The following is a 22,914-nucleotide window of genomic DNA, read 5'->3' as shown; positions in this document are numbered from 1 at the left end:
GGGAAAAAAAATCAACTATAGGAGACCTAATGGTCAAAAATCACTCTAGGGCAAAGGTGAGAAGGTTAGAGGGGCAAGGAAACTAGAGTACCAGAAGTGGTACAACCAGAATGGAATGATTGAGAATGGTAGCACATTGTGAAGACTGTAACCAATGTCACTGAAAATTTGTGTAGAAATTGTTAAATGGGAACCCAATTTCCCATGTAAAATCTCACCTTAAATACAGTAAGATATTAAAAAAGAAAAAAAGTGACCACATGTTAGATTTAACAAAGACTTAAAGTAACCATTAAAAACATGTTAAAAATTAAAGGAAATCAACTTAAAAAGCAAAGAAAGGTATGACGACAATGTTGAGAATATCAATAAAGATACAGAAATTATAAAAAAGAAAATGAAAATTCTGGAGTAGAAAAGTACAGTAACCGAACAAAATTTCACTAGAGGGGCTCAACCAAAGGATAAACTGTGAATAGATCAACAGAGTATACAATCTAAAAACAGAGCAGAAGAATGAAAAAAAATGAACAGACCCTCAGAGAAATGTGCGACACCATTAAGTGCACCAACATATGCATAATGAGAGTACCAGAAGCAGCAGAGAGAAGGAAGGAGCAGAAAAAATATCTGAAGAAATAATGGCTGAAAGCGTCCCAAATTTACTTACAGCATTAATCGACAAATCCAGGATGTTCAATGAACTCCAAGCAAGATAAATGCAAAGAAATCTACATCTAGACCTATCATTTAAAATCCTAAACACCAAAGACAAGAAGAAAATGTTGAAAGCAGCAAGAGAAAAATGACTCAGAATTACAACTGAACTCCAGTAACATGAACAGCTGACTTCACATCAACAACAACGGAGCTTAGAAAGCAGGGGTATAACATAGTCGTAACGTTCAAAAGTATTCATAGGGTCGCTATGAGTCAAAATTGACTCAATGGCAATCGGTTTGGTCATTTTTTTTTTTTTTTTTTTTTGGTTACAGGTAACACACTTTAGATTCAAAGATACAAACAGATTGAAAGTAAAAGAATGGAAAAAGAAATAGCATGTAAATAGCAACCAGAAGAAGGCTGGGGTGGCTATATTAACATCAGACAAAACAGACTTTAAACAAAAAATGTTACTAGAGATAAAGGGGGACATTTTATAATGATAAAAGAGGGAAAAAGAAAAAAATTTAAAAAAAACCTCAAATTACTAGAATAAAAAATGAAAGAGAAGATTACTGACCTTACTGAAATCAAAAGGACTATAAAGGAATACTATGACCAACTATATGACAATAAATTAGATAACTTAGATGAAATGGACAATCTATCGAACTGACACAAGAAGAAATATAAAATCTGAATATGCCTATAACAAGCAAAGAGATTAAATTAGTAATCAAAATTTTACCCACGAAGAGAAGCTTCTTGGTGAATTCTTCCAAACATTTAAAGACTTAAAACTAATTCTTCACAACCTTTTCCAAAAAATAATACAGAAAGGAACACTTCCCAACTCATTCTACCCATCCCACTGCAGTCGAGTCAATTCCGACTCATAGTGAAACTCATTCTATGAGGCCGGTATTGCCCTGATACCAAAAAACTACAGATAAAGACATCACAAGTAAACTATGGATGAATATCTGTTATGAATATGGATTAAAAAAAATTCCTCAGCAAAATATTAAGCAAAGTGAATCCAACAACATTTAAAATAATTCTACATCATGACCAAGTGAGCTTTATCCCAGGAATGCAAAGATGGTTTAATATATGAAAACCAATTAAAGTAACACATCATATTAGTGGAATAAAAACCAAAATAAAATCCCCACACGATCATGTCAGTAGACACAGAGAAAGCATTTGACAAAATCCAACATTGTTCCGTGATGAAAACACTTACGCCAGTACCACACTGTCTTAACTACTTTTGCTTTGTATTAACTTTTGAATCGAGTACTCCAACTTTGTTCTTTTTCAAGACAGTTTTTCTTTTCTAGGACACTTGTAATTCCACATAAATTTTAGAGCCAGCTTGTCAATTTCTACCAAGAAGTCAGCCTGAAATCTGATAGAGATTGTGTTTAATTTGTATATTAATTTGAGGTGTACTGCCATTTAACAATATCGAGTCTTCCGATCCATGAACATTAAATGTTTTCCATTTAGATTTTTATTTTTTTTTAAAACAATGCTGTTTTACATTTATTTTGTTAAATTTATTCCTCAGTGTTTGATTCTTTTTGATGCTTTTGAAATAAATTTTCTTTATCTCAGTTTCAGGTTGTTTGTTGCAAGTATAAAAAATACAATTGATTTCACAAGGCGAAAGTTTATAGCGTCAATTAGTTTCTCATTCAAAACTTTATACACAAAGCATTTTGTGACATTGGATGCAATTCCCACAATGTATCAGCACTCTCTCCCTTTCTACCCTGGGTTCCTCATGTCCATTCATCCAGTTGGATCCCTTAGGGTTTCCTATATACAGGTTATCTAAAAATATCATTTTATATCATCTTTTCCAATCTGGATGCCTTTTATTTCTTTTTCTGGTACTGGTATAAGGATAGATATAAATTAATAGAATAGAACTGAGAGTCCTGAGATAAACCCATGTGTCTATGATGAAATGATTTTTGACAAGGGTTGTCAAAAGACCATACAATAGAGAAAAAAAGAGTATTTTCAAGCGGTACTGGGAAAACTGGATAGCTACATTCACAAGTTGGACCCTTACCTCACATCATATACAAAAATTAACTCAAAAGGAATCAAAGACAAATGTAAGAGCAAAAACAATAAATTTCTCAGAAAAAAAAACATGGAATCATCACGACCATTTGGCAATGGATTCCTAGACATAACAACAAAAACATGAGCAAGGGAAAAAAAAAGAAGAATGAATTAGGCTACATCAAAACTAAAGACTTTTGTGCTTCAAAGGGAACTGTTAAGAAAGTGAAAAGACAACCCATGGAATGGGAGAAAGTATTTGCAAATCATGTATCTGAAAAGGGACTTGTGTTTAGAATATATAAAGAACTCTTGCAACTAACTATACTTGATCTTAACCAAAGGCTGAGAAGCAGTCTTACAACTACAATAAAAAGATAAATAACCCAATTTAATAATGAACAAAGGTCTATGAATAGATGAGCAAAAGACAGTCTATACATACAATGGAATATTACTCAGTCATAAAGAGAAACAAAGTCTTAAATATATGCTACACCATGGGTGAACGCTGAAAACACACTGAGTGAACTAAGTCATAAGAAGGCATACTGTATGATCCCACTGACATGAAATAGGTAAATTATTATAGAGACTAAAGCTTATTAGTGACTAGTGGGGGTATGAGAAAGGGGAACACAGAGAATCTTTACTTGGGGCCATGAATTTCCGTTAATGGTAGTGGAACTATCTGGAAAAAGGACAATGATAATGACTGCACAATATGACAACTATAATCAATGTCACTGAATTGTACATGTAAAAATTACTGAATTAGCAAACGCTTTGTTATACACATTTGTACCACAATAACAAAAAATTTAATTAAAAAAATGAGCTAAGTATTTCAGTAGACATTCCCCCAAATCTACAAAGAGCCAATAAGCACATGAACAGAAGATGCTCACTATCATTAAAAGTCACCAGAAAAATGGCAATCCAAACCACAAAGTGACACTACTTCTCACACACTAAGATAGTGATAAGCAAAAAGTCAGGTAATAAGTGTTGGTGACAAGGTGGAAAATTACAACCCTCACAACCTGCTGGTGGGAATGTAAAATGTTGCAGCCACTTTGGAAAACAGTCTGGCAGTCACTCAGTTAAACACAGAGTTACCATATGATCCTACAAGTCCATTCCTCTGCGTCTATCTGAGAGAAGTGAAAACATATGACCGTGTAAAAGCTTACATGTGTTTACAACCGCATTATTCATAATAGCCAAAAGGTGGGAAGAACTCAAATGTCCACCAACTGATGGATTAAAAAATATATTACCTGTACAAGGGAATATTATTTGGCCATAAAAAGAAATGAAGTCCTGATACATGCTACAACCTTGAAAATGTGCTAAGTCAAAGAAACCAGACATAAAAGACCACATATTATATGATTCTGTTTACAATACATGTCCAGAGTAGGAAAATCTATAGAGACAGAGAGTAGACGAGTAATTTTTAAGACTTGGGGGAAGATGAGGAGATAGAAGGTTGGTAGCTAAAGGGTACTGGAGTTTTTTTTTTTTTTTAGGTGATAAAGATGTTCTAAAACTGTGGTGATGGCTGCATAATTCAGTGAATACATTTAAAAACTTTTTAATTTTACAGTATAAATGGGTTAATTATGGATGTGAATATATCTCAAATTGTTTTAAAAATTTCCATAATAAATGAAAAAAGAAAATTATAAGAAGAAACAAGGCAGAGGACCATTCAAATCCCGTTCCTAGGATAGCCCACCTAAACCTTCTTCATAACAAATATATATGCAGAGTCTAACTCAACTTCTAGGCAATAATGTCGGTGAGTTTCTAGTGTTCAAAATACCCAGCCAATGACTTGGTTTTAACTACTATTGTATGCTTTCCAGAGAGATAGACTTGATAACAGTGCATTTACCTTCCTTCTCCTTCCCTACAATTAGGACAGGAGCACGCAACTCTTCGAAGCCTCTTGCCAGGCTGCACCTCTTGATCAGAAGTTTGCTGGCCCTGCTGCAAATGCACTTGAGTGAGTTGGTCAGGACTAACAGCACCTATTGTTGCATTAGCAATTCCTCCAACTGCTACGGTTACAGGAGCTATAGTAGCTTGTTGGACTTTTACTCCATCCTGTCCTTGCTGCTGACCTGAAAAGGGCGGAAAAGAGTATTACAATAAGTTCTATTCCTCAAGAAAGGATAAAAAATATGTCCCTGTGGACATTTTAAAGCTAACGTATTTGTTCTAAAAGATACATGTAATGTGTAAAAGCAAAAGGAGTTAATGACTTATCCTATGCCAATCTCTCTGAAATATAATAGTCTTACTTTAGCAGCTCAGGTTGCCTCTATGTCTAGTTTGTGTGACTATACATACAGCCTTTAACTCTTTGTGGCTTAATTCCTCCATTTGTAAAATGAAGGTAGTAATACTTGCCACCTACTTACCTCACCAAAGTGTGGTGAGGATTCATGAACATTACATGAAAAGCACTCTGAGACCCTAGATGAAAGATGCTATATAAATACAAAGTATTATCATTACTATTTCCACAGTAAGCAACATATACATTCTGAGAAAATATGGTCATTTCTCATTTCTAAATAGTTTAAATTACACAAACACCTCTTCACTGATGAGTTATTTTTCTAGTATACACGAAATGTTTTATTTAAATGTAAAACCATCCATGATTATTACATACAGTCACTATAATCATAAAAAAGACATTTAGTACATTATCATCCTCCTCACTCATGTATCTCAGGCTTCACCTCTGAGGTTAGTACATATACCAGTTTGGCTTTTTTAATTATGGAAAAATATGATAAATAATGCATAATATGACAAAAAGTGTACCTATTTACATACAGCTTGACTTTATCCTGAAGGACACCTGGAGATGCCTTTTTAAACAAGGTTCTACTTTCTCCATCAAGTGTAAGAATAGTAAATACGTGAATGGACAGAAAACAATACTCCCACCTCTGAGTTAGGTGGCAATACAAAAAAAAAATATACTAGCAGAAACAAAATAAAAGGACTCATTGTAAAGTTGCATATGTAGTACTTTAAACATATGGAGTAAGGACAACAAAAAATAATAAAAATTATCAAGTAAGAAAACAGCACACATTTTCTAAACAAATTCAAACCTCTGACTCTCCCAACCAAAGTAAATCCCACCTTCCTTCCTATGTGTACTCTCAGCACTCTGAAACCTTTGGTAGCATCCTTAACTATAAAACAAATAAAAATACGATGTTTTTTGCCATTGTTTTAGTAAGAATACATACTATACCTCTTCTACTGAAGTCTAAATTTTTGTTCACCTTTGAATTAGCAAGGTGTGATAGGAAAAGTAATGCAAATGAAGTCTGTGACAGGGCACTTGGAGAGTCTCAGTTTCTTCATCTTTAAAATAATAACGCTGACCCCAAAGAATTCCAGTTCCCTATCCACCTCAAGAGTTCCTGAGTGGTGCAGTTAATGCACTTGGCTGCTAACCAGAAGGTTGGAGGTTTGAGTCCACCCAGAAGTGCCTCAGAAGAAAGGTCTGGAGATCTATGCCCCCAAAATCAGTCACTGAAAACCCTGTGGAGCACAGTTCTACTCTGATACACAAGGGGTTGCCATGAGTCAGAATCAACTTAACAGCAACTGGTTATTCACCTCAAGGAGTTGTTTTTAAAGCGCCAACTGACTGTCTACATAACTGTAAAGTGTATTATGCCTCCATGTATGTTTCAAGCACACAGGCTTGCACACTACAGTTCTTCAGTAAATGTAAGCTTTACATATTCAACAGATGCTGATCCCTTGGCTAAGCAAACTATCCAAACTGCTTTGTGCACCTAGAAGTACAGTGATATACATATATCCTGCTTACCGTAACAAATGCACTTCTGTGAATGAGAATTCAATCTGAATCAGAACAGTCTTTACAGCATGGTCCCTCTAGAGATATAGGTATTTTAAGTTGTCAAGTATTCTTTAAATTCCCAGAAGTCATGAGAAGTATCTGGTCATAATTTTTCCAACTACTTCATATAACTGTTGGTCATTCCTTTCAGGTTGCAATGATATTTAAGATGCCCTCCATGAGATCAAAGAACTGCTACAGATCCCTGGTTGCTGGCTGAGCATTACCTGTTTCCTCGACGATTTTCTTGACAGGCTGGTTTCACAAGCCTCCAGATTATGAACACTTATTTGTTCAATGCCTAAATGACTTGGCAAATTATCTTTATAAACAGTAATAAGAAAATCATATTTATATTTATAAACTTAAGCCTGATAACTCTCAATTTTTTGCTGCAATGTCTCACAGCTCAAATATAGGACCAACACTATTTTTCTTTCATCTCCACTGCTACCAACTGAGAATAAGCCATCAAATTCCTTACTAAGGCCTCCAAGGCCCTGCTTAAGTTTACCCCATCCACCTCTCTGCCTTCATCTTGTATTAAGTCTCTCCCTTGCTCACTCCGCACCTGACCCACTGGACTTTCTTCTGGCCCTCAAACAAATCAAGATCATTGCTTTCTTAGGGCTTTTGTACATACTCTTCAGTCTGGGCAACAGGACTTGCACCCAGATCTTTGCATAGCTGACTCTTTAGTAATAATTTGATGTCTCTTCTTTAGAAATGTCACTCCTGACCACATGAGTGGTTTCCCTCAGTCCATCTTTATATTATCATCTAGTTTTATTGCCTTATTTGTCTTAAATTGTCTTGTTCGTTTGTTATTTCTTTCTGTCTTGGCCTCACATCTGAATGAAAGTGCCACAAGAGGAGGGATCTTGCCTATTATGCTCACTGTTACATCTCAAGCATCTGTAACAGCGCCCAACACACAGCAGGCACTTAATACAGGCTGAATAACTGAATGAAGGTTTAGAAATGAACTCATCTTCAAATTGTGCTTCGACTAACATCCCCATTTCTGTAAGCACTACTAACGTTCTTCTTCTTATTCACACTCAAAAACCATAAAGTCAACTTTTAAGCTACTTCTTTACTCATTACATCAGTTGTTGCCAAGTTACACAGGTGCTTTGCAATACAGGTAACAGCTCTTGTATTCATCTTACCTTCTTTTGCCAGGACCATAGGCCCCTGTAACTTCATGCTTCTACCAGACTAAATGGCCTCTTAACTCCCTTCTCCAATCACTTCCATGCTCGATAACTTCCCATCATTCCCCCACTGGCAAAAGGTTGGCACTGAAAGTACTCATCCTTCACCAGAAGGACTTGGCTCCTGATTCACAGACTTCCTCCCAATGGCCGAATCCAATGGATATGTTCTCATTCATCGTGACAGCACTGATCTGCTACATTTGACATCATTGAGTACTCCATTCTCCTTAAAACTTCACTTTCTAAGCTAACTCCCTACATCCTCAGAAACGCCTTCCTGTTGGCTCTTTCTTATCAGTATTTAAACATACACTTTACTTATGCATCTTAAAACAATTACATATACTAATTGTCTTTACTCATCTCTCATTCTCTTCTCATACCACTGAAACTAGGTGTCCATCCTATCACTCCCTAAAATCATGACAGAAGTAACTAATAACTTCTTTACTGCTAAACCCAAAGATACCTCTTCCTCTTGATCTTTTCTTACCACTCTGGAACACCTGGAGCTGCTAGTCCCACTCTCGAAATTCTTTCCTCCTTGTACTTCACTGATACTACTCATCACTGGTGTTCCTCCTTCTTTAACCACCTGCACTTCAGTGTCCTTCCCAGGCTTCTCTCCCTCCACTATTCCTAGCTACTCTTCAGAGTTCTAACTTCTCGTTCCAACCCTCTCCCTGGATGATCTCATTCACTTTCATAACTTTTACTACCACGTGTAAGATGGTAACTCCCAAATCTATACCTCCTGCTCAAATAGCTCTCATAAGTACCATACTCTTGTTGTCAGTTGTCAGGGGACAATTCCACCCAGCTTTCTCACCAGCAACTTTAGAATCAAAGAACTAACCCCAAACCCCACTCTCCTGAACTAGCTCTTTCTCATCGTGCAACCTGGAAACCTGGAAATCGCTTTTGACTCCTCTCAATCTCTTTCATACCCCACAATAACAGCATCTATTAGTTTATACACTATTGTATGGCAAGGCACTTTACTGGATGCTTTACATTTATCATTTCACTTACTCCTCACATCCCTATGGGCTGAGTATTACTGTCCCAATTTTATGATGAGGAAACTCAAGTTCTAAGAAATACGTAGTAAAATGTCTAAGGTCACAAAACAGGTAAAGTCACAAAACAGAGTTGAGATTTAAACTGAGGGCTAATTCCAAAGGCTTTGTTCTTTCCACCATATATATTATCTCTGTTGATCACTAATCCCCGTTGAGTCTACCTCTCCAAGATATCTCAAATTTGTCCATTTTTCTTCATCACTACTGCCTATATATTAGTGCAGACCCTTATCACCATTATACCAGTTTTTCCCCTTCCAATTCATTTTCCATACTCCAAATATAAATCTGGTTCTCTCCAAAAAGTCAATGGGCCCTCCATGTATTTCCAATGAGGTCAGTATTTCTAAGCATGGTACATAAAGCTCTTCATAATCTAGCTTTTACATTCTTTCATAGCTTCATTGCTTGGCATTCCTCTTCCACTCCTACCTACAACTATTTCCTCTAACATTCCATGATTGATTTTCTCTGGGGCTTTGAACAATATAGCTGGTATCCAATACGTTCTCCCACCTCAAATCTCCCTCCATCTCCCTCCATCTGGCAAATGCCCACTCATCTTACAGAACTTAGCTCATGTATCATCCCCTGTGGGAAGTCTTCCTGGTAAGTCCCCCTCTGAATCTGCATCAGATTATCTCTTTTTCTTGTTTTCCCATCATATCATATGCCTAATTTTATCATGACACTGTGAAAATTAAATGGTAAATGTATATTGTAAACATCTGTTTTGTTTTTTTCAACTAAATCATAAATTGTTGGTCTTTGGGAAGCTCAATATGCCTCCCTTAGTTCTCCATTTCTCAAAAATACACTGCTTGGGTGGGTTAGGCTTAGGAACAAATAACTGGCTCATGCGCTAGTGTATGCTGTCACTGTGTTGAATAACAGTAGGTACAGAAATTTCTCCTAATGTGTGACTATTTATAGGATGAGTTGGATACAGCATGACTTATCATTTACGGGGCCACAACTAGTTATATGTTAATTGGGACTGTAATAAAAAACAAGCATAGAAAAAAGCTGTTGTATAAGAAAAATGTCTGGCTTGCTGAATGCCTCTGCATTCAATTTAGCAAGTAACAACCAATGACCAAGACATTAAAAAATATAAGAAGCTGTGCCAATGATAGCACTGGCGATAAGGGGGAAGGGCAAGTCAGTAAGAAGCAAAAACTATATATTTGTAGCTATAAAAGATAATTATTGAAGTATCTAAAGGAAAAAAGTAATTTATTACTCCTCTTCTGAAACTCTAGTCTCTACCCCCTTTCTTATCACTGAATCAACTATTTTATAACACAATTTTTAAAATAACTCAAAATTCTTGGGAGTGTAACTATGCATTACGGTGGAACAGATTAAGGATGACACTTTTCCCTTCCTTTAGTGCTGTCAGAGGTAAAAGCACTCGAAAGCTGACAGAACAGCCAAGTCATCTTTCTTGTTCCCTTTTGTTTTTTGATCTGTTCTCTTTCTTGTACATAGAAGTTTAGCCAAGGGTAACTGGAACTGGGGGCAGGTGGTTGGCAGGTGGCAAGACTAATGTTGTCAGATATTCAAAAATGTCTAGAAAGGATATTTTGGACACACCGTTTAATATTTTTCTTTAGCGTCAGCTAGCGTGGTCTTTTATCTCCCTACAATGATAAAACCTGAGACTTGAGTTTAAGATTAGAGGAAGAAGAGAAAACAAGCCTAACTAGTAAAAGGGACTCGTTCTCTGAATTTTAATACAGGAGGCCTAAGCCTTCACCAATATTACTGACTTGAATTTCAGTACATCTAGATCCCCAAGATGTGAAAAATCAGTGAAGACGCTATGGAGCACATTTCTACTGACACACATGGGGTCACCATAAGTGAGAGTCCACTCAATGGCAACTAGTTTTTTAAATAAAAGGAAAAACTTAAAAGGGGTGGGGAGGGGGAAGCTTTGGTAATTTAACAGACCAAATACATCATTTCATTATTGCTTTTATTTGCATTTACTTGATTCCTAACGAAGCTGAAATTTCCTAACGTTTACTGGCTGTTCGAATGTTCTCTCTGAATTACATGTTTGTGAACTCTGCCCATTTACGTTTGGTGACGGGGGGTTGGGGGGAGGAGGTCTTACCCTTTGTGAAGCTCTACATATTAAGGAACCTTTGTCTTATAGTTGCAAATATTTTATATGCTGTGTAAAATTTAACTATACACTAAAACTAAAGGAAATGTGGCTTGTTCAATCTCTGCAAGGTCAGCTATTTTTATTGTTGTTAGTTGCTGTCCAGTTGACTCTAACTCATGATGACCTTATGAACAAAACACTGCCCAGTCTTGCATCATCCTCACAATCGTCAGCATATTCACATCCATGATCATGCTACTGTGCTAATTCATCTCACAGAGTGTCTTCCATGCCCTTGTTGACCCTCCAATTCACCAAACATGATGGCCTCTGTGAGCAACTGAGCCCTCCTGATGACATGTCCAAAGAAATCAATTAGATAATGTTCTGTTGTGATCAATAAGGTCGTCATTGGCTAACTTTGGGAAGTGGATTACCATGCCATTCTTCCTACTCTGTCTTAGTCTGGAAGCTCCAATAAAACCCGTCAACTATGGGTGACCCTGCTGCTATCTGAAATACTGCTGGCATAACTTTCAGCATCACATCAACATCCACCACGATGCCATAGTAGGACAAACTGACATATGGGTGGTGGAAGCCAGTTATAACTGACATTAAAAAAATTGAGACACCTTAATAATATTAAAAAATAAGGGACTACAGGTAGAAAACTAGAAATAATATAAGATAAAGGAACAATCTTATTGCCAAATTCCAGTTGTTATAATTTGATTCCTTTAGCATTTCAAACAAACCCTTTGAGGTAAGTAGGTCAGATATTTCCATTTTATACATAAGAAAACAGACCAAAGATAATCCACTGGGTCTTCCTTTTTACTAAAAAAAAAAAAAAAAAAAAATCATTTGCAATTCTTTAATACTGAGTAGTAGGTAACATTATTACACAAGACAGACCCACAAATTAATAAACAAAGTAAAATAAAACAAAAAACTATCTATCCAATGAATGTTAAATAAAGTAACCCCATTATCAACAGAGATGGATGAAGTGAACTTCTTAGTTTTAAATAATACTAAAATGCTTCTTAGCATTAAGAACTGTCAAAAAAAGAAATTGGACACACAAACATCGATACGTTAGGCATCAGTGAGCTGAAATGGACTGCTACTGGCTGTTTTGAATCAATCGTATGGTCTACTATGCTGGAAATGACAAACTGACGGGGAATGACATTGCGTTCATCAACAAAAAGAACATTTCAAGATCTATTCTAAAGTCTAAGGCTGTCAGTGATAGGATAACATCCATACGGCTACAAGGAAGACCAGTTAATACAACTATTATTCAAATTTACACACCAACCACCAAGGCCAAAAATGAAGAAATTTAAGATTTTTACCAACATCTGCAATCTGAAATTGATCAAACATGCAATCAAGATGCATTGATAATTACTGGGGATTGGAATGCGAAAGTTGGAAACAAAGAAGAAGTATCGGTGGCTGGAAAATATGGCCTTGGTGATAGAAACGATGCAGGAGAGGAGAACGCGTGATAGAATTTTGCAAGACCAATGACTTATTCATTGCAAATACCTTTTTTTCAACAACATAAACGGCAACTATACACATGGACCTTACCAGAAGGAATACACAGGAATTAAACTGACTAGATCTGTGGAAAGTGACTAAGGAAAAGGTCACTATCAACAGTCAGAACAAGGCCAGAGGCCAACTGTGGAACAGACCATCAGTTGCTCATATGCAAGTTCAAGTTGAAGATGAAGAAAATCAGAACAAGTAAACGAAAGCCAAAGTACAACCTTGACTATACACCACCTGAATTTTGAGACCATCTCTAGAATAGATTTGACCCATTAAACACTAATGACCTAAGGCCAGATGAATTGTGGAATGACATCAAGGACATCATACACGAAGAAAGCAAGAGGTCATGAAAAAGACAGGAAACAAAAGACCAAAACGGATATCAGAAGAGACTCTGAAAGTTGCACTTGAACATGGAGTAGTTAAAGCAAATCGAAGAAAGGACGAAGTAAAAGAGCTTCAAAGGGCAACTCCAAAAGACAAAGTATTATAACTACATGTGCAATGATTGGGAGTTATAAAATCAAAAAGGAAGAACACACTTGGCATTTCTCAAGCTGAAAGAATTGAAAAGAAAATTCAAGCTTCAAGTTGCAATACTGAAGGATTCTACAGGGAAAATACTGAACACCTCAGCTCAGGAAGCATCAAAGATGGAGGAAATATACAGTCATTGTACCAAAAAGAACTGGTCAGCATTCAACCATTTCAGAAGGTACCATACAATGAAGAAACAAGGATATGAAGAAAGAGGTCCTAGCTGCGCTTGAAAGCACTGGTAGAAAAACAGAATTTAGGAATTGATAGAATACCAATCAAGATGTTTCAACAAACAGATGCAGTGCGGAAGCGCTACGCCAAGAAATCTGTAAGACTAGAAGAGATCCATATTTTTGCCTATTCCAAAGAGAGGTGATCCAACAGAATGCAGAAATTATTGAACAATATCACTGATATCACACCCAAGTAAAATTTTGATTAAGATCATTCAAAAGCAGTTGCAGCAGTACATTCACGGGGAAATGCCAAAAATTCAAGCCAGGTTTAGAACAGGACATAGAACCAGCGATATCACTACTAATGTCAGATGGACCCTGGCTGAAAGCAGCAAATACCAGAAAGATGTTTACCTATGTTTTATTGACTATGCAATGGCATTCAACTGTGCGGATTATAACAAACTATGGATAGCATTGCAAAGAATGGGAATTCCAGAACACTTAATTGTGCTCACAAGGAACCTGTACTTAGAAACAGAGGCGGTCGTTCGAACAGAACAAGGGGATACTGTCCGGTTTAAAGTTAGGAAAGGTGTGTGTCACAGTTGTATCCTTTCACCATACTTATTCAATCTGTATACTGAACAAATAATCTGAGAAGCTGGACTGTATGAAGAACAGGACATCAGGGTTGGAGGAAGACTTATTAAGAACCTGTGACATAACGGAGGATACAACTTTGCTTGCTGAAAGTGAACAGGACTTGAAGCACTTACTGATGAAGGTCAGAGACTTCAGCCTTCAGTATGGATTATACCACAACATAAAGAAAACAAATATCCTCACAGCTAGACCAATAAGCAACATCATGATAAACAGAGAAAAGGGTGAAGTCGTCAAGAATGTCATTTTACTTGGATCGACTATCAATGCCCATGGAAGCAGCACTCAAGAAATCAAAGGACGCACTGCATTGGGCGAATCTGCAACAGATCTCTTTGAAGTGTTAAAAAGCAAAGATTTCACTTTAAGGACTAAAGTGTACCTGACCCAAGCCATGGTGTTTTTCAATTGCCTCATATGCATCTGAAGGCTGGACAATGAATAAGGAAGACTGAAGAATTTATGCCTTTGAATTATGGTATTGGTGAAGAATAGTGAATATACCATGGACTGCCAAATAGAATGAACAAATCTGTCTTGCAAGAAATACAGCCAAAACACTCGTTACAAGTAAAGAATGTGAGACTTCGTTTCATATACTTTGGACATGTTATCAGGACGGACTAGACCCTGGAGAAGTACATCATGCTTTGTAGATGGTCAGTGAAAAAGAGGATGACCCTCAATGAGAAGGACTGACACAGTGGCTGCAACAATGGGCTCAAGTGTAACAATTTTGAGGATGGTGCAGGACTGGGCAGTGTTTCATTCTGTTGTCCATAGGGTCGCTATGAGTCAGAACTGACTGGGTGGCACCTAACAACAACAAAATGATTCTTACTTCTTTTATAGGTTAAACGTGGAATCTCCCTTAAAAAACAATACAAAAAGCCTAAGGGGCTCTGAAGGTATAGAAAGGATTGACTACATTAATGTCTTCTTACATTACCAATAATTTTCAATAAAAAATAATTTGGAAAGAGGATTTGGTTTGCATTATAATCTGGCTTAAACCAAACAAGAAGATCTTGTAAAAAAAAGATACCAGATATGTGTAGGCCTGTGGAATGGGAAGGAGAAACTGTGAGTGACTATTAATGGGTACAAGGTTTCCTTCTGAAAACAGATTACTAGGCCTGTTTTCTGAGGTGCCTCTGGTGTGTTCAAACTGCCAACCTTTCAGTTAGCAGTCCAGCACTTACCTGTTTGCACCACCCAGGGACTCCTCACTGACTAGGACAAGCCCCTCCCCAAACAAAGAATTATTCAGCTCCAAATGCCTGGGGCATCGGTCTTAGTCATCTAGTGCTGCTGTAACAGAAATACCACAAGTGGATGGCTTTAAGAAAGAGAAGTTTACTCTCTCACAGTCCATTAGGCTAGAAGTTCAAATTCAGGGCTCTAACTCCAAGAGAAGACTTTCTCTGACAGCTCTGGAGAAAGGTCCCTGTCATCAGTCTTCCCTTGGTCTGGGAGCATCTCAGCACAGGAACCTCAGGTCCAAAGGATGCACTCTGCTCCCGGCGGCACTGCTTTCTTGGTGGTATGAGGTCCTCCTGTCTCTATGATTGCTTCTCTCTTTTATATCTCAAAAGAGATTGGCTTAACACACTATCTAATCTTATAGATCTCATCAATATAACCGCCACTAATCCATCTCATTACATCATAGTGACAGGATTTACAACACATAGGAAAATCACATCAGAAGACAAAACAGAAGTCATACAATACCGGGAATCATGACCTAGCCAAGTTGAGATATTTTTGGGAGACAAAATTCATGACATTCTACCCTTTGGCCCCCCAAAATTCATGTCCTTGCCACATGTAAAACATATTCACCTCATCGTATCATAGTAAAAGTCTTAAATCAACACCAAGTCCAAAATGCAAAAATTCCTCTTCATCTGTGAAATCTTAAGAATACAAGTTATCTGCTTCCAAAGTACAATGGAAGAACAGGCACAAGCTAGACATTTCCATTACAAATGGGGGAAATTGGAGGGAAAGAAGGCATAACAAGCACCAAACAAGTTAGCAGAACACATTACATTAGCCTTCAATGCTTTGCAAATAATCCTCTGTTCTCTGAGACCATTTACACAATGGCCCTGCCCTCTAGACTCTAAGTGTTGGCCACACTCTCAAGATTTTTAGTGGACACCTTTCGGTTCTGGGTTTCAGCTCCACCTTCCAGGCCCAGGGGGATGGCAACTCTGCTCCCTCAGCTGTAGACACACCATTCTCCTAGTCCATCTGAGTGGTGACTCCACCCTTAGAAACACCAGACCATGGCTCCACCCTTAAAAACCCCAGAGGTCAAGGCCATACCTTTTGAGACTGAAACAGCTCAGCTTCCTGTGTTCCTTCTCTCTTCAGCTTCTGCTTTCTGGTTCTTTGGCCTCTTGGCCCCTTGGTTGGGCCTCACACCCACATCTGCCCTGCTGGGACAAGTGTTCCAAAGCTTTGTAGCTCCACCATAAGCGCCTGGACCAGGCACCCCACTCCACCGGTAAACTTCGGCTGCAAGGCACTCAGCTCTCTTGCTCTATGGGTCAGCAAGCCCAGCTCCACTGTTAAGTGCCCAGAGGCACCCCACTCCGCCAGGAGGCCTCCTGCTCACAGGCACTCAGCTCTCTTGCTCTGTGGGTCAGCTCCGGTGCTGTCTCGTGCTGGGCTCCTGGTTCTGCTGCTGCTGGTCCTCTGCTGCTGCAGTTCTCTACCAAATTCCGTCTTAGTCACCTAGTGCTGCTCTAACAAAAATACCACAAGTGGATGACTTTAACAAAGAGAAGTTTATTCTCTCATAGTCCAGTCTGAATTCAGGGCATCAGCTCCAGGGGAAGGCTTTCTCTCTCTGTCGGCTCTGGAGGAAGGTCCTTATCATCAGCCTTCTCCTGGTCTGGGAGCATCTCAGCACAGGAACCTCAGGTCCAAGGGGTGATCTGCTCCTGGCACTGCTTTCTTGGTGGTATGAGGCCCCCATGTCTCTCTGTTTGCTTCTCTCTTATATCTAGAGAAAGACTGGCTTAACACACTATCTAATCTTGTAGATCTCATCAACATAACTGCCACTAATCCACCTCATAACATCATAGTGACAGGATTTACAATACCCAGGGAAATCTCATCAGATGACAAAATCATACAATACTGGGAATCATGACCTAGCCAAGTTTACAGATATTCTGGGGGGACACATTTCAATCCATGACATGTTGAAGTTCAAAAACCCTGCTTAAAATGATCTTTAAAATACCTCAACTCATTTATTCCTACCATTATAAATAACAAGAACCAAAACTCAAATATATTAAAAACTAAAATACGGTATTTTGTGTGATACGTAGAAAAACTATACACTATATGAATCTCCATAAATATCAGAAACTACACGACTCTGAATTAGCCTTCTAATTCCCCCCTCATTCTATTCATTATATATTGAACCACATTCGTTCAATAGTCTTTAAAAATTTAAAGCTCCTTCCAGTCCTTTCAAAGTAAACTGAGTCATCACAAGTAGTACTGAACTGGTATGGCCTCTATCACAAAATTCTATCCTGCATTAGTGTATCAATTCTTAAAAATGAAGTGTACTAAAGTTTTAATTACTTGAAAAGTCTAATTGGAAACCTATGAAAGTTTTTTTTCGAGGAGGCAGATCGAGTGCATAGTCAGATCTGGGTTTTAGGAAAACTCTGGATTGTCAAATACACACCAGAGATGTGAAAAACTAAAGGAAGAGAAACCAGTTAAGAGAGAAGCTTTTTACCTTCCACTTGATGAGGTCTTGAAAGAACAATGACAACAGAAAAGGAAAAACTGGATATAAGAATAGTTATTATATAAAAATTGTCACTGTTGTTATTGTTGTCAGGTGCCAACAGGTTGGTTCCAACTAAAAGCAACCCTATGCAAAACAGAATGAAACACTGCCTGATCCTGCGCCATTCTCACAATTGTTGTTATACTTGAGTCCATTGTTGCAGCCACTGTCAATCCATCTCATTGAGAGTCTTCCTCTTTTTCACTGACCCTCTACTTCACCAAGCATGATGTCCATCGTTCTCCAAGGACAGATGCCTCCTGATAACACGTCCAAAGAATGTGAGACAAACTCTCACCATCTTTGCTTCTAAGGAGCATTCTGGCTATACTTCTTTCAAGACAGACTTGTTCTTTCTTCTGGCAGTCTGTGGAATATTCAACATCCTTTACCAACACCATAATTCAAAGGCGTCAATTCTTCTTTGGTCTTCCCTATTCACTTTCCAGCTTTCACATGCATATGTGGCAATTGAAAGCACCACGGCATAGGTTAGGGCGCACCTTAGTCTTCGAGGTGACATCTTTGCTTTTTAATACTTTCAAGAGGTCTTTTACAGCAGATTTGCCCAATGCAACGTGTTCTTCGATTTCTTGACTGCTGCTTCTATGGGTGTAGATTGTGGATCCAAGCAAAATGAAATCTTTGACAACTTTAGTCTTTTCTCCATGTATCATGTTACTTAGTGGTCCAGCTGTGAGGATTTTTGTTTTCTTTATGTTGAAGAGTAATTTACTAAAGACTGTAGTCTTTAATCTTAATCGGTAAATGCTTCAAGTCCTCTTCACTTTCAGGAAGCCAGGTTGCATCATCTGCATAACACAGGTTGTTAATTAGTCTTCCTCCAACCCTGATGCGCCTTTCTTCTTCATACACTCCAGCTTCTCGGATTACTGGTTTAGCATACAGACTGAATAGGAATGGTGAAAGGATACAACCCTGATGCACACCTTTCCTCGCTTTAAACCATGCAGTATCCCCTTGTTCTTTTCTAACGACTGCCTATTATCTACGTACAGGTGCCTCATGAGTGTTCTGGAATTCCCATTCTTTGCAGTGTTATTCATAATGTTACGATCCACACAGTCGAATACCTTTGTATAATCAATAAAGCACAAATAAACTTCTGGTATTCTCTGCTTTCAGCCAGGATCCACCTGACATCAGCAATGATATCCTTCGTTCCACGTCCTCTTCTGAATCTAACTTAAATTTCTGGCAGTTCCCTGTCGATGTACTCCTGCAACTGCTTTTGAATGACCTTCAGCAAAATTTTACTTGTGTGGGATATTGATGATACTGTTTGGTAATTTCCTTATTCGGTTGGGTCATCTTTGGAATAGGCATAAATACGGATCTCTTTCAGTGGGTTGGCCAGGTAGCTGTCTCCCAAATTTCTTGGCATAGGCAGTGATCACGTCTAGTGCTGCATCTGTTTGTTGAAACGTCTCAATTAATATTCTGTACATTCCTGGAGCCTTGTTTTGCGCTAATGCCTTCAGTGCAGCTTGCATTTCTTCCCTCAGTACCATCAGTTCCTGATCATATGCTACCTCCTGAAATGGATGAACATCAACCAATTCTTTTTCATACAGTGACTACGTAAATTCCCTCCATCTTTTTTTCATGCTCCTTGTGTCATTTAGTATTTCCCCATAGAATCCTTCAATATTGCAGCTTGAGGCTTGACTTTTTTCTTCAGTTCTTTCAGCTTGAGAAATACCAAGCATGTTCTTCCCTTTTGGTTTTCTATCTTCAGGTCTTTGCATATGTCAGTATAGTACTTTACTTCTGAAGGAAGCACCCTTCAAAATCTTCAGTTCAGCTCTTTTACTTCATCCTTTCTTCCATTTGCTTTAGCTACTTGACATTCAAGAGCAAGTTTCAGAGCCTCTTCTGACATCCATTTTTGGTCTTTTCTTTCTTTCCTGTCTTTTTAATGACCTCTTGCTTTCTTCATATATGATGTCCTTGAGGTCATTCCACAAAACTCATCTGGTCTTAGGTCATTAGTGTTCAATGGGTCAAATCTATTCTTGAGATGGTCTCAAAATTCAGGTTGTATATACTCAAGGTCGTACTTTGGCTCTCATGGACTTGTTCTAATTTTCTTCAGCTTCAACTTGAACTTGCATGTGAGCAATTGATAGTCTGTTCCACAATCAGCCTTTGGTGTTGTTCTGACTGATGATAGTGAGCTTTTCCATAGTCTCTTTCCACAGTCAATTTGATTCCTGTGTATTCCTTTTCGTGAGGGCCATGTGTATAGTCACCATTTATGTTGATGAAAAAAGGTATTTGTAATGAATAAGCTGTTGGTCTTGGAAAATTTTTTCATGAGATTTCCAATGTCATTTCTATGGCCAAGGCCATATTTTCGAACTACCAATCCTTTTTCATTTTCATCTTTCGCATTCCAATCACCAGTAATTATCAACGCATCTTGATTCCATGTTTGATCAATTTTACACTGCACAAGTTAGTAAAAGTCTTCAATTTCTTTATCTTTCACCTTAGTGGTTGGTATATAAATTTGAATAATAGTCGTTTTAACTGGTCTTCCTTGTATTCGTATGGATATTATTCTATCATTGAGAGTCTTGTATCTCGGATATATCTTGAAATGTTCTTTTTGACAACGAATGCAATGCCATTCCTTTTCAATTTGTCATACTGGGCATAGTAGGCCACACTGCTGTCTGATTCAACATGGCCGATACTAGTCCATTTTAGTTCACTAATTCCTAGCATATCGACGTTTATACGCATTCCATTTTATTTTTGACAATTTCCAATCTGCCTAGATTCACACTTCGTACATTCCACATTCTGGCTACTAATTGATGTTTGCTGCTGTTTCTTCTCATTTTGAGTCTTGCCACATCAGCAAATGAAGGCAAAAACTTGACTCCATCCATGCCATTATTTTGAGGAGGCAGCTCTTCCCCAGTTGTCTTTTGAGTGCCTTCCAACCTGAGGGGCTCACCTTCCAGCACTATATCAAACAATGTTCTGCTACTATTCATAAGGTTTTCCTAGGCTAATTCCTTTCAGAAGTAGACCACCAGTCCTTCTTTGTCTTAGTCTGGAAGGTCAGCTGAAACCTGTCTGCCATGGGTGACCCTGCTGGTATTTGAACACTGGTGGCATAGCTTCCAGCATCACAACAACACACAGTACCCGCAGTATGACAAACTGACAGATATGTGGTAAAAAGAGACACTAGCGCTTAATAAAAACTTCATGTGTTAAAGTATTGTGCAAAGTACTTTACATATTTTATCCCACTAAAGTAACACTGTTACTACCATTTTACAGAAAACGACATTCAGATCCAGATAACTGACCAAGATTTAAGTGGTAACACAAAGACTTGAACCACACTCTAACTCCAACGTTCAGGTATAAAACTACAAACTTCGGTTAAAATAAGTTACGGCAATCAAATCCATCTATAAGGATTCTGGTATGAACGCTAAAGAGGAGGGTTAAACCATTAACTAAGACAAAGGAATCCAGGAGGAGAAGCAGATTTGGAAAGAAAAATCATCTCTGCACTCAAGAGGTTTCCTACAAGCATAACCCCAGCTCATATACCTTGTCATCAATTAGAAATGGTCCATCTCCAAGAACTCAAGCTCAGCACTACCCCTTCCCCTGACCACTACCATTTAATTTTCCATGACTTCAAACACTTCTGCACTTCACCTTCATCTTTACTGTGTTCTCCATTCGCGTGGCTAGACACATACCCCCAATCCCGGAACCTTCCTCTAGCTTCACTTGGCAGCTGGGTTAAACCCTTGGCTATTTGAATTTCTACCATATCTGGTGGAAATTATCACCATTCACTTTCTCCTACTCTTAGATTGCCAAACACCAAAGGGAACAGCCTGCAAAAGGGCTGATAAAAAATCCATAAAACTCATCATGAAGTCAACTTCGACTCATAGTGACAAATAGGTAGAGTAGGACTGCCTCATAGGGTTTCTAAGGAGCAACTGATAGATTCGAACTGCTGACCTTTTGGTTGGCAGCCGAGCTCTTAACCACTAAAATTTTATTCCAACGAACACTGCCAGGGCCACTGCTGTGGCTTTGTATCCTTTCATTCATCCCTCGTCGGTAACGTATATATGTATTTTATTGGCTGTTTCAACTCCTTCTCAGTCCTCAAGTCCTCATTCCCTTTGCCTTGTACCTTATAATCAGAAGACAGCCTTCTAATTTACCGAGAAGATTAAAGTCACCCAGAATGAGCCTCTTCATCTTCCCTTGTCTCTATCACCAGCATCTATTTCTCCAAATCCTGACTCATTTTTTTGTCTCACCTTAGAAGCACTTCCACTTATGATTTCATGTCCTACTACCTCCTCAGAAAACATGCTCAGTTATTTCCTTATTCCCCACTGTCTCTGCAACTCTTCCCTCTCCACTGGGTTCCATTTTCCTCTAATGCCAAATTCCTTGAAACTATATTAGCCTCCTCTCGTACGATGTCCACAATGTGCAATAAAAAAATTTAAGTTTGACCATGATATTCCACTCTTTAAGGTCCCTCGAAGGCTGTCTGTGGCTTTCAGGATACGGTTTAAATTCCTTACAAAGGAAGAACTTGCATGACCTCGGCCCTTGCCTACATGACTACAGTACATGCACTCTTGCTCTAAACACATGAAACTATCTCAAATTCTCCAGTTACAGTATATTACATGACTCTGACCTATGCCTGCAATGTCCTTTCTTTTTCAACCTGGTTAATTTCTAGTCAAGCTACTTGAGCTATCCTATATCATCTCTCCTCCAGGAAGTCTTCCACGCAAATCTCCTAGTTTGATTGTATACCACACTTATGTTTTCACAAAAGAGGGGTCCTTCTATCTAAAGTATTATGATGATGTACCATAACTAATCTGATTTTCAACCCCCATCCCCAACATCCCTGCTCCAGTTACACACTTTACAGTTTTTTAATGCCTCCTTTAGCACTATGGTCTCTATACCTAATACAGTAAAAAAAAAAAAAAAAAAAACACAGTAGTTGGTACAAAAGAGGCCCTCAAT

At 38.2% G+C, this 22,914-nt stretch overlaps 1 protein-coding gene across 4 annotated transcripts in view; it reads right to left on the bottom strand.

The window, feature by feature from the left end:
- The window catches only part of SP4 (Sp4 transcription factor), a 97,165-nt gene that overhangs the window by 47,705 nt on the left and 26,546 nt on the right, over positions 1–22,914 (bottom strand). For 2 of the 4 annotated variants that reach the window (XR_010322712.1, XM_010587225.3), the window contains exon 4: positions 4,643–4,871. The exons of the other annotated variants lie outside the window; for them this stretch is intronic. Coding sequence is in view for 1 of the 2 variants with exons in the window: in XM_010587225.3 (XP_010585527.1) it covers positions 4,643–4,871 (229 nt within the window). In the remaining variant the exon portion in view is untranslated. The remainder of the gene's footprint in view (positions 1–4,642; positions 4,872–22,914) is intronic. 4 annotated transcript variants of the gene reach the window in all.

The sequence above is a fragment of the Loxodonta africana genome, chromosome 8 (assembly GCF_030014295.1).
Source record: "Loxodonta africana isolate mLoxAfr1 chromosome 8, mLoxAfr1.hap2, whole genome shotgun sequence".
Taxonomy (NCBI): Eukaryota; Metazoa; Chordata; class Mammalia; order Proboscidea; family Elephantidae; genus Loxodonta; species Loxodonta africana.
Note: the sequence above shows the minus strand (reverse complement) of the source record. Positions and strands in the feature narration are given on the sequence as shown.